At 30.3% G+C, this 17,261-nt stretch overlaps 3 protein-coding genes across 4 annotated transcripts; 2 read left to right on the top strand and 1 right to left on the bottom strand.

The window, feature by feature from the left end:
• Positions 1 to 303: 303 nt before the first annotated feature.
• On the top strand, positions 304 to 10,197 carry LOC122402080 (venom acid phosphatase Acph-1-like). Of its 2 annotated transcripts, XM_043404595.1 has the most exons (7): positions 7,680 to 7,951; positions 8,019 to 8,170; positions 8,266 to 8,382; positions 8,585 to 8,798; positions 8,877 to 9,085; positions 9,360 to 9,701; positions 9,895 to 10,197. In XM_043404595.1, exons 2-7 carry the CDS (start codon positions 8,075 to 8,077, stop codon positions 10,156 to 10,158), a joined length of 1,242 nt encoding a protein of 413 aa, XP_043260530.1. In that variant the 5' UTR covers positions 7,680 to 7,951; positions 8,019 to 8,074; the 3' UTR covers positions 10,159 to 10,197. The 2 variants fall into 2 exon arrangements, with proteins under 2 accessions (XP_043260531.1, XP_043260530.1); XM_043404596.1 differs by lacking the exons at positions 7,680 to 7,951; positions 8,019 to 8,170; positions 8,266 to 8,382 and adding an exon at positions 304 to 308.
• A 381-nt stretch (positions 10,198 to 10,578) lies between these two features.
• LOC122402172 lies at positions 10,579 to 14,933 on the bottom strand. Its single transcript, XM_043404768.1, has 3 exons — positions 14,695 to 14,933; positions 11,220 to 12,645; positions 10,579 to 11,028 (listed from the first exon to the last, which is right to left on the bottom strand). Exons 1-3 carry the CDS (start codon positions 14,931 to 14,933, stop codon positions 10,579 to 10,581), a joined length of 2,115 nt encoding a protein of 704 aa, XP_043260703.1.
• Positions 14,934 to 15,744: 811 nt separating this feature from the next.
• LOC122402133 (mitochondrial import inner membrane translocase subunit Tim13-B) lies at positions 15,745 to 16,892 on the top strand. Its single transcript, XM_043404698.1, has 3 exons — positions 15,745 to 15,955; positions 16,039 to 16,107; positions 16,707 to 16,892. The coding sequence occupies exons 1-3, from the start codon at positions 15,860 to 15,862 to the stop codon at positions 16,803 to 16,805; spliced, it is 264 nt and encodes an 87-aa protein (XP_043260633.1). The 5' UTR covers positions 15,745 to 15,859; the 3' UTR covers positions 16,806 to 16,892.
• Positions 16,893 to 17,261: the final 369 nt, after the last annotated feature.

Below are 17,261 nucleotides of genomic sequence, written 5' to 3'. Positions count from 1 at the left end.
TACGTGTATACTACACAAAAGTGAGTGTACGTTAAACAGATTGTAAATACATTTTCCATGAATTAAAATTACTGTGAAATAGCTAAACAATGTTTGTAAATAATTTCTTTCGTCGCTTCAACAATTTCATCGCACATAATGATGCGAACGTAACCAATGCAATGCCACTGTGTCTTATAAGTATACATAATAGTTAATAATGATGACAAGTGATAACTTAGGGGACACCGTTTCACGTAACATGTCATTTTCAAGATAATAACTCGATGGCCATCGTTATCGTTGCAAATGAACATGAGAATTATATGGTGAGTATTAATGTTGATACTACAACCGATATACAATTTTCTTGTAATAAATTTTTCTCAGTTAAAAAGAAGAGAAAACAAAAGTTATTCATAGCCATTTTCAGACACTTAATTCTAATAATGCTAATATTTTTATTTGTTGTTCGAGAATACAATTTACCCAACTCCGTCTCGGCAAATTATTTTTATTTTAGCGTCAAATGTTTATCGTAAAACGGTTGGAGTTCCTCCATTATTGGTTGCTATCGAACCAATTAAATAAAGTAAAAAACTTTCATTATAATAGAGTACAGTTATTTGCAAACTATCTTTTAAACAATATTCAAACTAACTTTACAAAGAATCTCGTGCAAAACTTGACAACAATTGTAAAGTCACCGAGGTATTCGAACGAACGTTCAGGTAAGCTTCGGAACGAATGAAATCGTGTAACTATTAATTAAATCATTAAACCGAAAAATCTGCCATTTTATGTAAACGATGCTTATCGTGAGCAAGATTATCGATAAGCCGACAAATTTATACGAAAAGTTAGCAATTTTACGGAAGTAATCACGTAGTTACATAAACTGAAAGAATAATGGATAACGACGTATAATATATCAACGTTCCGATGTAATTAACATTTGATACAGGAACAGTCGTTAATCTTCCCGCGAGAGATTAGTTTTCGGCTTGGTAGGTTTCATTTGGGTCAATTACATAGAATCAGTCGACGAATCTAAACAAATACGATTCTGAAGTGCATGTCTATTCCATGAAAGAGAATAACGACGGTGATAAGAAGAAAAAGAGATATTGCCATGGTATTATTGTGAGATTTACCTGTCGCTCAATTAGAATTTCTTATACAGTGAGTCATAAAATTATTGGCACATGCAAAAAGTGATAGGAATATAAAGGCTAAAAGGTACTTTTAAAGGTACTTATAAAATATACTTTTTACACTTTTTATTTTTTAAGATATAACGTTTAGACCACGCTCAATTAGAATTACTTATACAGTGAATCATAAAATTATTGGCACATGCAAGAAGCGATAGGAATATAAAGGATAAAAGATGTAATAAAAGATACTTTTTACGCTTTTTATTTTTTTAAATATAACGTTTAAAACACGAACTTACAATATTACGAAAAAAGCAAGAATTTATTATTGGAAAAGTGGAAAATATCGTGAACAAAAGTTTTTCAATCGTATTATTATTTATTATTAGAAGCTTGAAAATAAAAGTAGATTTGGGAGAAAAAAGGTGTTAAATTCATCCGAAGAACGTTTCATTGTTCGAAATATGAAATAAAATCCAAATAAAACCGTTTCTAAAATCTGCAGAATTTTGGAGAAACGTTATATAGGAGGAGAGTAAATTCAATAATTGCAAGTGTGGCGAAAACCGGATGAAGAAAATGAATCCTAAAAGTTTTCGTTATTTTTAAATTATTTTCTCGCTTTAACATGAATATGTAGATGTATTAAAAAGAAGTTTCTCATATTGATTCTTCATAATTATAAAGTACGTACGATCAAGATAATAAAATTTCTTTGTTGATTGTTTCAATATATCTTCTTTTATTTCTGTCTTATTCGACAGTTATAAAAAAATGTATAACTTTGATAACAAACATAAATATTAAATTTTACTAACATTTAATTATTATGAAAGTACATATCTTTCAAACAATAACGATTTCAAGACACGCAAATAACATGACTCTGACCAGAATTCCGTATTATGTATAAAATGGGTTCTTTATCAGGACAAAGTCAAACGTTCCTTGCATTTCAATGTATGTATCTCTTTTTTTTTCTTTTTTTTTGAAGGTTCCCTCAACATTATATGTATATAGTTAATGACTACAAGTAGAGTATATGATGCGGATGGTATTTGTTGATAACTTATCAGCAAATACCGAAAGTGAGCGTGTCGAAACATTATTCCAACATTGTTTGATAAATAAATCGCAATTTAGCAACGTTTATAGCATTATTCATAATAAACGTGAGCAAAAATTCCGATTTATTGTACGTTCTTATCACAAACGATTCTAGAGATTTAGACACCAACTGTTCTTAAAGAGAAGAGTTTGCTGTATAAAAATTGTTTACATTTCATTGACAAACTTTACAATCGAAATGTAATTCACGAATGATCAGTAACAATAACAATGCAAAAAGAATAACTGAGCAACGAAATTACTATCTAATCAAATAATATTAATAGGTTTATATTCCTTTCACGTATTTTCTTTCACAAATATTGTAGTAACATCAGAAAAATAATGTTTCAAAATGTATAAAACAAATATTGAAGAACACAATACCTATGAAAATTTAAATTATATTTCAAAACAGCAGGGTTAAAACAACATTGAGAAATATTTTGGACTAATTTTATAGGTGTATGGCTGAAACTTTGTTTCTACATTTATTCTAAGGGTAATGCTATCGAAGTTATATATACATATCGGTATAAAAGAAGATAACATTTCTACTATCAATGTACTCCAAAAAATGTTAACGCACCTGCTGTTCTAACAAATTGTGTAACGCATGCTGTGCACGTGGTTCCATGTTTTATCACATAAATGCAACAAGCTTTGAGCTTCAAATTTCTAGATGATAAGATACTTCGTCAACGTGCTGATATACATAAAACTGGTTTGCAGTAAGCAGGTTGTTGATAGAGAAAATGATCAGTGTCATAATTATCTTTCATGGCACGTACTATCGCCTAGATATATCGTAATTTATGCAAGAAGTGCCATACAATTCAGGAAAATTTTATGATATTTGAATTTTTGTATTTTACGATGTCAGAGATACTTTGACAAGGGAACAAATATCGAAAAGTCGATTTTGATGAAAGGACAATGTTAAATATCGTCAATTTGTTATCTTCACCGAGAACGAAAAATTCTTTCATAGCTTGCTTCCAGACATACTTAGGAACAAAACGTATATCGATTGATCATTTTCTTGCATAATTTTTTCTCTGAATCAGCGGTTCTTAGCAATGGCGTAGTCAGAATTTTGACTAGGAAGGTCAATAGATATGCACCATAAAAGATAACAAAAATATATTTTTCTACAAATTATATTATACACATAAGTTTCATTAAATTCGGTGATTTACACTTAAGTGATGTCCCTTTTCACTAATTGTGTCAATACATTGTCGAAATCAGACACTGAAAACCGAAATATTTTAAGGTTTAGGTATTACGGTATATCGGTATTTGCTTTCGTATCATCGTACAATAATATAATCGCATTTAGGAAATCGGTTTTAATACTGACATAAGACGGTCATACCGGTATTTTCATACGTATTTTATCAGTATTTGACGTCCACAGCGGTAAATTACCGTAATATACAGGATTAATTAGTACTTAACCGACTAGAAATTTAGTTGTTTAAATTTAAAAACAAATTGATTTTCGATCAAAAATTGAGGTCACTGTTATATTTTTAAATGGAAGAACTAGGTATTTTTAATTCCATAGTATTATAACTTTGGTATAAAATGATACAAATACAAATCCGACTCTAACGCGAGATCATAAAAATTTCAAAACTCTAATTTAAATACAGCACATGTTCCTGTTGTCTAATCTCGCTAAAATTTTATACAGAACTTTTTTTCACAAAGTGTTACAAATTGGGGGGTTGCGTCAAAAAGTAATCGAAAGTCGAAAAATAAGAACCACTGGATCTGAATTTTGTTGTTAAAAAAGAAGGAACAAATCTTCTACTGTTAAAATTTCTATTCGTCGTAAAAAATCTATCATCTGCAGAGAATATTATTCGAACCAGTTTTATACATGCGATTTAATGACTGAAAAATAATTGTATAGTAGACTCTGTATACTTTGAAATTGACACTTTTAAAGACGACGAATAAGTTTTTTACAAAAATTGAATATTTATGAATGGCGTTGTTCGACGTTATTATAAATACGAGTATTATTTACAAAATTCCTCTGTGTGTATAGTAGAAAGTCGAAAAATAAGGACCAACCTACTGTATATTCGTCACCAAATGCTGCAACAGATTGTTTAACATAATGCAAATTAATGTGTATTCTTTTGGCATTCTGCGCAATCAAGACAACAATATTTTGAAAAGCTTTGTCGTCCATTATGAAAAATAGTCTGTGACCAGTAATAAGTTTTACACGTCTATTAATATTTCCAATTTACTTTTTATCTTTCCAGTACTAACAACTTCTTCAGGTTTCCTCTTACGTCATTCTTTTTCTAACGGCACTCTAGTAATTTCTTATGTACAATACAAGAATAGTCCAAGAACATTTACAATCATTAATAATACGTACAGATGTATTAATCGAAGTTTCACACTTGAAATATTTGTAAACTACCTATATTTAAATACTGTGTATTCGTTACCAAATGCTACAACGTACAGAACAGCCGTCGTAGTTTGCTTATATTCGTAGTGTATCTATGTATATCTATCATTTGGAGCAGAAGTTCCACGATTGACAGAAATAAACAAAGGGTACCTGTAGAAGTAAGCGTCATCAAATTTACTATCGGCAGCTTTATGATAACATTTTATCAATGTCTCCTTTTCCTTTTCTAATACAGGGTGTTTAGTAACTGGTGATATAAGCGAAAAGGTGGTGATTCTACATGAAAAAATAAGTCTAAAATATGGAATAACAATTTATCACGTAAGACTTTGTTTTCGAGAAAATCGACTTTGAATTTTCGCCGGGTATGCGTGCACTTAATCATGTCTCGTTATAGCGGATCTCGCTATAGATGATTGTCTCGATGGGTATTATTGCAATTTAAGTTTAAATTTAAGTTAATAAACAACTCCACAACACTGGAAGTATTTATCAACATGAACTTCAATCGAGACAATGATCTACAGCGAGATCCGTTATAACAAAACATGATCAAGTGCACGCGTACCCAGCGAAAATTCAAAGCCGATTTTCTCGAAAACAAAGCCTCACACGAAAAATTATTATTTTATATTTTAGACTTATTTTTTCATGTAGAATCACCCTCTTTTCGCTTGTACCACCAGTTACCGAACACACCTTATATTAATATTTTATTTACCGGTATTATACCGAAATACATCTACACCTACCTAACATCATTTTTTATCATTTATCGCCTAAAAATACCGGTATCCGTAATACCGATTCGGTCTCTGGTTGAAATTTCGCTCAATATAAGTTGTTTTGTTTAGGTTGTTAAAATTACAGTTTTTCACAACGTTATCTAAATCTTGGTAAAAATGCAACCATAAATTATATTGATATTCACGACATATCATTTACTACTTTATTAAATTGAGAAAACAGATAATGCCTAATGAGAATTTATTTGTGTTTTATTTTTATTGGAAGCTTTCATCCCGTCTTATTTAAAGTCACGATAATGACCATTGAAAAACCAAACGCAAAGAATTAATGAATGTAGCGAATTACGCAAATACTCGTATGGTGTCCTGATATCTTTATCAATTGAATTTCATGAATCGTATAACTAATTAAGTTGCTTTCAATTATCCGGTGATTTTATAAATATTCAATTATATTTTTATTAATTTTAAAAATTAAAATTATTCTTTCAAATTTCTAATTAATTTCATCATCAAAATCATTAAATTGAATAAATTTATTTATTCTAATAACATTTACAGAAATTATTACCCTTCGTATACTACACTTAGCAACGTACTGTCCAACAATTATCTTAAGTCTTAACTTTAAGTTTTATTTTTACTAAAGTTTATAATAGAAAGTATATCTATTAAAAAAAAAGATAAGTCATATCATATTTAATTAATTATTGTTCTCAGAACAATACTTTTAATCGAATCGTACTCTTATTTTAAATCTAGCAACGATAATGATTCTTCGCTTTTCTTCAAATAATACGTCAATTTTCTTTCTGTGAAAGTCATAGTTTTCATATATTGTTCGTATTGTAATATACAAAACGGGACACGTAAAATTGTTAATAATGTTTACATCGATATTATTATTTCTTGAGAAACGTGAGTAAAATAAAAGTTTAACGTAATCTTAACGAAATCTTCTTTGAAGGATGTTTTTTGAAAACTCGAATATGACTCTTATATCTTTTCTTTTTTATACTATAATTTGAGTATAAGTTGAACAGTTTCTGTTATCAGTAAATCCGAGAACAAAAAAAAAGGAGCAACGATTCTAATTGTCTACACTAAGATAAAAACAAATTTCATGCGATGTTAAACCATATAGCTTTGTGCAAACACAATTGACAAATGTCTGGGATAATTTATACAGATTAAAAGTTCGTAAATTATTTACTCGCGATAAATGACTGATATGTAAACGGTGTAAATTTTTAAAATATTTTTTGCGTATGTTTGTTCGATCTTTTCATAATTTTGTTTTCCCTCAAGTATTTGTTTAGTACTGCAAAATAATTGCAATTTCCTATAATACATTTACAAATGTTCATAATCATTGATTAAATAAATTATTTCAAGAGTTTGAAAAAGCAATCATGCACGATCTACTCACTTTAAAACTTCAAAAATAAAATTCGCGATAAATTAAAAATAAAAACAATGCACGATTCATAAAATATTTTATTGAACATATCGAACATATTGTTTTACATGTTTTTTTTCCTTGTTAAAGAAAATAAATCTTTGCGTATATTATTTTAAAGAATCTATTTCCCGGGTTCTATATCGATGAAATTCAATATTTCGTTAAATAATGTATTATATAATTCAGAAGACATGCATAATTTAATTTTGAGCATCAGATAGGTACTACATCTTCTCTTGCAATTTAGCATTCGATAGTTTTACAATTTCAAAATATTCTTATCTCTAATTAAACACTTCACTCTAGTCATTATTAATTTGTTACTATTAACTTACTATTAAGTTGGTCCAGCATTAAAAAAGTTTGAGCACTGAGAATTATTGTAACTTTCGAAAAGTAATGAATGACTATGATGACATTCTTACTGTGCACGCGCTGTTTCCCCCAAGTCGATGATGGTTTCACAGAGTATCGTCAGTCTAAACAATCCTCACAAAAGGTGACTTCGGAAACATTTTATAAGATCCGTAATCTTTCGATTGCGAAGCTCCATGTTGGAAACGAACTGATTGCTATGAATTATACAAAGCCCAGAAGATCGTTACTTTTGATAAAGTCGACGATTTTACGCGAAGGTTACCGATTAAATTAAATACCACTGTTGTACGAACACTGGAGACACATCAGAAACACTTTATCTGATTACTATCATCAAACGAAGAAGCAGATACCGTGTTATGCAGTCACCTGGGAAGTTAGAACAGGTGTCGCCTTCATTATTGTGTTGTATTCCTACAATTCAAGGGAACTGTTAAAAAGTACTGCGGATATAAAAAGCATCATAGATAAAATAATTATGAATTCACGAGTGAATATTTGTAGTCGTGAAGTATCCTGGTAATTTGTTTAACAACAGAAATAAAGCGTATGGTAAAACGCGAAAAGTGAAAGATTTATAAAAGGAGAAATTTTTAAAATTATTTAACAGCTGATTCAGATCTTTCATCAGAGTCGATGAAGATATTTGATGTATCTTGTACAATTTGGTCGAAGATACGTACGTGCAAAAAAATTGACGCGAAACTGTTGTTAGTGGGATTTTAACAACGATTCGATTGTTTCAGGGCTGTTGAAATTATCGAATTATAAAATAAGACCGTAAGAAGTTCTCCGTCTGAAAATGAAAATGACCGTAGGTGTATCAACAATAATTGTGATCGCATTATGTATCATAACATCAGTCGAGTGCATTCCAGAACTGCAGTTATTGCACATCGTGAGAACAGAATTTATAATTTTATTTTTCGAAGTGTAATAGAATAGAAAGACCAAACGTATTAATGAGGGGAAAATCGAATATATTTTTTACAGATGTTCGCGCATAAAACATATGCACCGATTTCGGATATAATACACAGCAACGATACAAGTTTGCCAAGCGAATTAACTTATGAATACTTCAATTCCGCTCCTCTTAACATGCCCAATGTAAGTCTGCACATTTCCTTGATCAGTAAACAAACGTAAAGAATTCAAAACTTGACATTGAAAACATTATAAACGTTAAAAGCGTGTAAATATTTCAAATGTGTACAAATAAGTACAAACATGTTTTATCGGTACATATAGTGTATTACGAAGATCATCGAGTAAACAAAAAAAAATAAAACAGAATAATTTTATTCGACAGACTGGCAAACTCAACATGTACAATCTGGGAGTCCATTTACGCGAGGAATATAATCAATTTTTGGGTGATCTTTATACAGTAAAAACAATGAAAATGCATACAGCGGAATACCCATTATCAATGATGTCTGCTCAATTAGTGAATGCAGGCCTCTGGCCTCCGACGGAAACCCAAAAATGGGACGATGATATAAATTGGCAACCAATACCCATGGGTAAGCACGCAGAAAACAAATACAACAAATTAACAGACGATTCAAAAATTGCTTACGTTACACTATTATTTCTTGTAGATTACATATCCATTGAAAAAGACACTTTATTACTGGGAATGCGTTGCCCAAACTTTGTTTCTGAGATGAACAGAGTTTTGAATACAATTCAAATGAAAGAGACAATGTTACATCATTTGCCTTTATTCGATTATGTGTCTCACAATTCTGGAATAGAAATACGGAAACCGTCTGAAGTAGCTCTTTTATACGCGGCTCTCGAGACAAAAGTAAGCTTCTCGGACAATACTGTAATTTACTTCAAATTAAAAACAAGTGTGTACGTAACTCGTTCACTCTTCTAAAAACTTTTAATTTCCCTTACGTTCACGATGCTACAGTAGCGAATTGAACATATAAATATGTTGCAGAAAATTTTCGTAAACATTTATTATTTTAGTGGTCATCTTCGTAATTGAAACTGAAAGAATTTTGTATTTAATACTTTTTCCGAATATGTGTTGTGTTTTGAAGCACAAAATTTTCAAACAAACGTTATCACAGGCAGATCTGAATCAATCTCTACCGTATTGGGCCAAGGAAATTTTTCCCGATGGAGGATTGTACAATATGACGTTGTTAGAGTACGATCTCCTTTCGCAAACTCATCTGCAAAGACAACTGAACGGAGGAACAATTCTAAAGGAAATTTTAGCGAATTCGTTAAATTATATTTATGGGGGCATACCCAAAGAACGGAAGCTCATAATATACAGTGGTAACGACAGAAATATTGTCGCCATTTTGAAGACTCTCGATTTGTGGTCACCGCATATTCCCAATGAGGCGGCTTCAGTAATCTTCGAAATGTATTATGATAACGAAACATTAAGCCACGGTATAAAGGTAATTGTATTTAATTTTAAAAAACTATTACATTTCTGTTACAAACATAATATTACAATTTAACGCATAGAAGAGTGACCAAATTTGTATAAAAACTATACTATAGTTTATACTTATAGTCCTATCAAATTCTTAGATCTTTCTTCATAATTTTACATTTCACATTAGATGAATGTTACTGTCATTATTTCAGATAAATTACTACACGGGTATTGAAGATGATACTATACCTTTGACGTTGCCCAACTGCACAGAAATTTGCCCGCTGCAAATATTCTTGAATTCCTTCTACGACGTGCTGCCAGAAAATGCAGAATTACTGTGCAATTGGAAACGTACTGTCCTTCTTGACGATGTACCATTATTAGACAACGCTCTTTACAGTCGATCTGAATCTCATAAATTGACAAGCGTTATTATTTGCTTTTCGTTAATAATCATATTGTTTCTCCACTAAATAGTTGACATATATAATTTATAGAATTTATAATTATAAGTACACTAATTTTACAGAATTTTTTTAATTCCTTAATATAATACGATAATTTATAATCTCATTAAGAATATGTTTGTTTTTACAATTGTTTCAAATCAAATAATTCTCAGCAATGTAGATCTGAATATTTTAGTATTTCTAGTACGAATGCATATAAATTAGTATTTGCGTACTCGTACAATTATAGGAAAATGTAAATGAAAAGGCAATCTCAGTATATTTAAATTATTCCAATATACCGAATCTGTTATATTACAACAATAAAAAGTATGTATTATATATTATTATTTATTTATAACATACAATCTTGATCTATAAAACGAAGTTCCATACATGGTAAATGCACTAGTGTATAACGTTATATTTTAATTAAAACATTGCTTATTTGCACGTCAATATATTGACTAATTGACGTGACTTTTCTGCAAATTGAGTAAAGTTATCTGCAACAACTACTGTAAAATCATCCAGAATCATTAACCATCGGCGTTCCCTTTTATACACGCTGTCCTCTACTATCATATCCTTGGATTTCAATTGTTTTTTCCATAAATCGACAACGGGTGGTATTGTTTCGTCTTCGAATTTATTGCCATCTTTAGTAGAGAAGAATAAACGATATTTTTGAAAACATAAAGTTAACGCATAAAATATAATATGTAATTGATTTACGATGCCATATACGTCGGCTTTTTTGCCATTCATCAGAGAGACTAAAATACCTTCCTGAGATTTCAATTTCGTAATTAAATAATTTATCGTTTCAATACAAACTTTCGTAGAATTGCACAGTTCTAAAGCGATAGATATTTCATGAGTCAATATTGTAATCTAAAAAATAAAAAGTTAAAATTAAAAATCTGTAGATTTCAACCTATTCTATATGAAACTCGAATAATTTTGTTTTTACTTTAAGGCAAATTAAATGCAAAAATATGAATTATATTTCAATCGACAGCAATTTAACTTTTGCCAGGTCATATTAGATACCTTTACCCAACACTTTTTGTTTTTCAATTTACCTTATTCAATTCAGGGTTTCCTATGCCTTTCTCCAGTATATTAGTTACGGTTTGCAAAATTTCATGCGTGCACGCGTTGCTTTTCTTTTCAGCTTCGTAAACATCACGAAAGTTTAATATCGTGTTTACAGCTTCAGCTTCTAAAGTATCATTCCAACACCTTTTTCTCATATATTGCCTCGATATTCTTTCATCTTGAAGAATCGAGAGTATTACTTTAACCGATTGAAAAGCAACGTTGTCTGTACTCAGAGCATCGAGCGTAAATTTCAGCCATTTAGAAGGGACCATTTTCTCTACTTTTATATTCTCCTTATGCGTACAGTCCGTTTCGTTCGCACAATCTAATTTTCTTTTCTTTGCACATGATCCCGTAAGTCCCGTATTCTCCGTCGAACTTTCACACCCTTCGGAATGCTTTTTCGCATCTCGTTCGCACGATTTTATACTAATCAAATCTGCACCTTCGTCATCTTTCTGATGAAAGGATAATTTCAACGAAGATAGGCACGACTGCTGACTTTTATCAGACATCCTATCTTTTTCGGTCATGTATGCAGTACAAAATTCCAAATCCTGCACGTCTGTTCCGTTATTTTCTCTTGGATAAGAGATAATATTGTCAATTTTTTCACCCGATAAAATAACGTCTTCATTTTGGAGAATGGAACAGTCTCCGCTCAATAGATACGTATCGTACGCGCTGTCTTTCTGAGCGCAAGTAACATTATCATCCTGTTTCACAGAAAATGGAAGATTCTTCGTACTAAAATGAGAATTAAATACTTTTGTGCGTTCAGTAATTAACTCTAACGCTAAGTTTGAACAGTTTTCGTCTGACGAATCATCTTCTCCCGAGCTAACAGCAACATCATTTTTCAATTTTAAATAACACTTCCGTGAAAAATTACTGTCACAAGAAGTTAACAAAAATTTTTCCACCGATGTTTTAATATCAAAATCGCTTCCCTCAAGCAACTTATCATTTATATTTCGTACCACCTTATTAATGTCTTCGTTTTCGAAAGAATCTTTGAATATATCCGAACAGGATGAATATTCTGTATCCGATTCTGAAATGACGAAGTTATTCAGAGTGGTACTGTTTTCAGTAAAACTCTTTTTACAATATCTTTCCCTAGTTCGAGAATCAAAGATGGATAGATCGCTCCAGCTCTTTATGAAATCCTCATCGTTTTGTTTCGCGTTACTTTGTTGGTGGTGCTGCGATAAACTACACTTTTTATTCTGCTTAACATTGCAGACTGAATTGATGGAGTTCGCGTACTCTAAATAACTGCCCAGTAATATATCCCTTTTCGGAGTTACATTATGCGAATTTGTCGAATGCAGACATTCGCGATCACGTTCTTCAACTTCAGAAATTCTACCTCGATTGCAACACTCAAAATCCTTACCTGTAGAAAACATAATATTACAATCTTTTTTTTAGAAGAGGATAACATAGAGGAGACGTTCGAGTCTCCTTATGCAGCAACCTCCACGTGGTGAGACCTGGTATACAGGGTGTTCGACCACCTCTGGGAAAAATTTTAATGGGAGATTCTAGAGGCCAAAATAAGGCGAAAATCAAAAATACCAATTTGTTGATTGAGGCTTCGTTAAAAAGTTATTAACGTTTAAAGTTCTGCCTGTAGAACGGCAATCTGCGAACAGCTACATGCATGAGATAGTGGTTCTCACTCAGCATGAGAAACTCTACTTAGTGACGTATCGACAGCCATACAGTTTTGTGAGTGAGGACCACTATCACGCATGCGCAGCTGTTCGCAGATTGCCGTTCTACAGACGGAACTTTAAACGTTAATAACATTTTAACGTAGTCTCAATCAACAAATTGGCATTCTTGATTTTCGTCTTATTTTGACCTCCAGAATCTCCCACTAAAATTTTTCCCAGGGGTGCCCAAACACCCTGTATAATCGTTGTCACACACAATGAAAAGTTACTTCTTCATGGGTAACACCGAGCTAATGGCTGCGAATTTAAAATAGTTTCTTTAAATATCGGATAAAATTAATAATAGCAACCCTGTGCATCATATACGGGACGAAAGATTTTTCTACGTTTGCTAATTTTTCCGATTATAATAGTTCTTTTAGGCACTGGTTTTTTTTACCAGGTTGTACGTAAATGAAGGAGCAGTTTCCTCCGACAGTGAACACCGGAGGCCGACAATAAACAGTCGGCCGTTGACTGCCTTCACTGTCGTAAGGTTAGGGTCACATGAGCGTTGGAAGTGTCGAAATGACGTGCATTTCTATGTTCTTCCTCGTCTTGCAATTGAAAACAACGATGATAGATAACACCGGCGTTCATATGTCTGCCTTGGTTGTTTTCAATTATAAGATACGAAAAAACATAAAAACACACGTCGTTTCCACGCTCGTGTGCCTCCAGCCTAATAGTTAAAACTTAACGCAGTTTATTCAAAAAGCAATGATAATACACTCAGCGAAATTTCCATACTTCCATTAAAATTTTTCCTTTTTTTGATAGTTGTTCATCGAGTCTTTTATTTTTAATAGTTTCTATGAATCTTTGTTTTCTATGTAGTAATTTTGGTTATTGGATTTTGTTCTAATTGTTACTGTAATATTTGACATTTCATTGAAAATTTGAACGAAATTATCATAGTTCCAGATTTGTTTCCTTCTATTTTTGGCTTTATAAGTATTGTGCATAATATATATACGTATTGAATTAATTATATTTTCATAAAATAGCCAGTATTTTTAGGTTGTGTTGATTTATTCTTAACTTATTATTAACTGAGAAAGAAAAAATAGTTCAAACAAGCAAAACTTGTATTCGCTAAAAATGACATGGAGGAAAGAGTAAAAATACATAATACAACAATATATGGTAATACATAAAAATATGTTACCTCATAATAAAATGTAATGTAACTTAAAGATATTGTATGACAAACGTGGAATAGTAGACATACCAACATTACAGGACTTAATTAACATTATAAATAACAGAAATTTTGAAGTTATTAGAAAAAATGATGGTAGTACATACTATTGTCCTGTAGACACTTTGTTTTTAAAATATAAATAAAGCAATATATTAAATGGAATTATAGAAACATTCTTTAATTTATGTTTAAAAATTCATGTTTTTCAATAATTATTCATATAAAGATGCATGTACATTTTATCATTATTCAATTGTCTTTATTATTAATCTAGTATTAGGTTTATAATTAGAACATATCCATCTTCTACATACCATTTGATATTATGAAGAAATAATGCATACAACTATGAAAATTTCACTGAGTGCATTGTCGCATACGTATATTGTTTCATATCTTTCAAACGACAGTGCAGTCAGCCTATGCTTGGTTCATCAATGTATGAATGGAGCTTTAAACAAATATAAAAACAACTCTTTAAAGAAAAATACTAAATGTTGACATGTAGTATTACTTCTCTTTCGATTAGTATTCCATTGTTTATGAAATACCAAATGAAATTGTTCAATGGAAATATCTTTCATGGACATTGTCATTGATTTTAGCCAAACCACAGCCTGTATAAAAGCTATATCAGCCTCATAGTCTTCTGTATAGTCTGAGATTTTTTCACAAGCCTCTATAAGATTTTGTGGTATATTCAAAAAATGCTTGCAACGATAACAGTCAATATTATTTTCATCGAATTTCCTTAATTTTGTTGTATTCATTTCCATTAAAAGATCTTCCACAACAGGGGAATCTGATTTTTCTATTGTTTCCGGCGCATTATACATATAACTATCTATATTAATATATAAAAATAAAAATTACGATTATATATCTATTAACATACAATTTTTTATTTTATTAAACATAAGTGTTTTAATTATTCTTACACAACCTATATCGGATGTCAGATGGGACGAATTTTTCATGTATATTTGTTGCAATTCATCTAGAATTATATTTCGATTTTCGACATGAATTTTTATTTGTTCAATTTCAATAGTATTATTGTTCATCTAGAAAATAATGGTAATTAAATTACGATACAATACATATATTGTATATATCAATGTATATTTTAAATAGTTCGTACGAATATTGCTACTCTATTCAATTAATTTTACAATAGAAAAGCATGGAAAATCTTGCCTTACAATATCGTTAGATCTAATTACGAGTGTAATTGATGCAAATATTGAATTTTAGTTAAAATTTGTAATTTATAAAACCTGTTACGGTCACATAGTTAAATATAATATACATATATAACTAAATAGAAACAACATTTAAAACAAAATTGATCTTAACGTTAAGAAAACAACAGAATATCGTAAGAGTATACAAGGAAATACGAAAAAGAGTAATATGAAGTTAATAATTAAAGTATTGTATAGAAATTTAAATATATTTCTTTACTAACGTTATCAATGCATGCAACTGGTAATTAAGAATATCCCTTGATAATCATTATATAACTTCTAAATGTAAATAGCAAATAATTGTAAACGCATATTGAAGGTTTAACTTCACGTGCTTCCGGTGTACTTAACTAACCGGGAAGACATGGTGGTTCAGAAGCACTAGTAGTATAAAGTGATTTTGATTTTAATATTACCATATAAAAAAGCTTTATCAACCACCTGTAAATATGGATTCGCTTTCGTCTGGTTCTTTAACTAGGGACGAGCTTATGGAACAAATTAAACAACAAATTGCCGTTGCAAATGCACAAGAATTGCTTACGGTACGATTACACAAGTACATATACTTTTTACTTTTGCAAATTTATGATGAATGAACGGCACAGGTTTAATCTCATATTTTCAGAAAATGACAGAAAAATGCTTTAAAAAGTGTATAAGCAAGCCGGGTACTGCATTAGATACTTCAGAACAGGTAACCTCTCTTATTCGTAAAATATAATCTTACGAATACTTAAATGGTTCATAAAAAAAGCATTAGGTAACAAATTAACAGGTTTATATATCGAAAGTATTCTTCTTTCGTGTTTAAGGTGCCTTGAAAGTCTAGCTCGTAATACATTTTCTAATTTAAGTTCTACTTTAAGCGAAACATTGTGCCACTTTCATTGACATTCGTACAACGTGTATTCCGTTCATTGGAAGATTATTAATTAAGCATACTAAGAATATGAAGAATATTCCATAAAGAATCATACTTAAGTACGGTTTTTAAGGAGTTTGTGAATTTATTTTTACATATATTAGTTTTACATTATACATAAGTAAGGTTGCATCATTATGAATGTTTGCAAAAAGTTATTTGTATATAAACATGAATAGAAATAAATTAAACATAATATACACAACAGTGTTTTGTCATTATTGTTACAAGACTTCATTTAATGTTTTAAAATTAAAGAACAGACTTTTGAGGTATCCTGTATATTCAAATTAATAACATTTTAATGCTACGAACATTTTTATTATTATAAATATGGAATTATAGCATAAATTACTTTGTTTTACTTACAGAAATGCATAGCAATGTGTATGGACCGATATATGGATGCTTTTAATCTTGTATCAAAAGCATATAGCGATCGATTACAAAAAGAGCGTAACAGAATGTAAAAGTACAAATTTTTGAATAAATTGTTTTTTTGTTGTATATCTTGTAGTTTACTGAACAACGAAAGTAGCATTTCAACTATTTTCCATCCGAGGATATTAATATGAAGATATGATTGTAATTACAGTATACATTTCATACAAGATTGGTATAAAATAATCTCTTCCAAAGTTATCTTGATTATAAGTAATAAATAGTTTTGTATATAAGGATGTCAATCTTAATTAATTTCTATAATGATATAGATATTTACATATGTAAAATTTGCAAATTACTGATATGTTACTTTTAATTTTAATACTTAAAGACAAGCGACACTGCCATGTGCGTTGATAGAATATTAATGTAATTGTACAATAAACTGCATGTTCTTTAAATTTGGTATTTTACATATGTGTTAAAAAATTAAAAGATCTTGTTATATTCTACCTACAAATTTCATAGTTAAACACATTAAT

This window comes from Colletes gigas, unplaced genomic scaffold, assembly GCF_013123115.1.
Source record: "Colletes gigas isolate AHSC1104 unplaced genomic scaffold, ASM1312311v1 Colletes_gigas_Sc00033, whole genome shotgun sequence".
NCBI classification, from domain to species: domain Eukaryota; kingdom Metazoa; phylum Arthropoda; class Insecta; order Hymenoptera; family Colletidae; genus Colletes; species Colletes gigas.
This window is presented reverse-complemented; position numbering and strand designations above follow the sequence as displayed.

Bases quoted from the DNA above. Each gene is read 5' to 3' on its own strand.
- LOC122402133 (XM_043404698.1), top strand. From the start codon at position 15,860: ATGGATTCGCTTTCGTCTGGTTCTTTAACTAGGGACGAGCTTATGGAA. The intron at 15,956-16,038 runs GTACGATTACAC...TCATATTTTCAG, and splicing joins ATGCACAAGAATTGCTTACG to AAAATGACAGAAAAATGCTT. The intron at 16,108-16,706 runs GTAACCTCTCTT...TTTTACTTACAG, and splicing joins CATTAGATACTTCAGAACAG to AAATGCATAGCAATGTGTAT.
- LOC122402080 (XM_043404595.1), top strand. From the start codon at position 8,075: ATGAAAATGACCGTAGGTGTATCAACAATAATTGTGATCGCATTATGT. The intron at 8,799-8,876 runs GTAAGCACGCAG...TATTTCTTGTAG, and splicing joins TTGGCAACCAATACCCATGG to ATTACATATCCATTGAAAAA. The intron at 9,086-9,359 runs GTAAGCTTCTCG...ACGTTATCACAG, and splicing joins ACGCGGCTCTCGAGACAAAA to GCAGATCTGAATCAATCTCT.
- LOC122402172 (XM_043404768.1), bottom strand. From the start codon at position 14,933: ATGAATACAACAAAATTAAGGAAATTCGATGAAAATAATATTGACTGT. The intron at 12,646-14,694 runs TACTAATCGAAA...TAATATTATGTT, and splicing joins GTATTTCATAAACAATGGAA to TTCTACAGGTAAGGATTTTG. The intron at 11,029-11,219 runs GTAAATTGAAAA...TTTATTTTTTAG, and splicing joins GAAACCCTGAATTGAATAAG to ATTACAATATTGACTCATGA.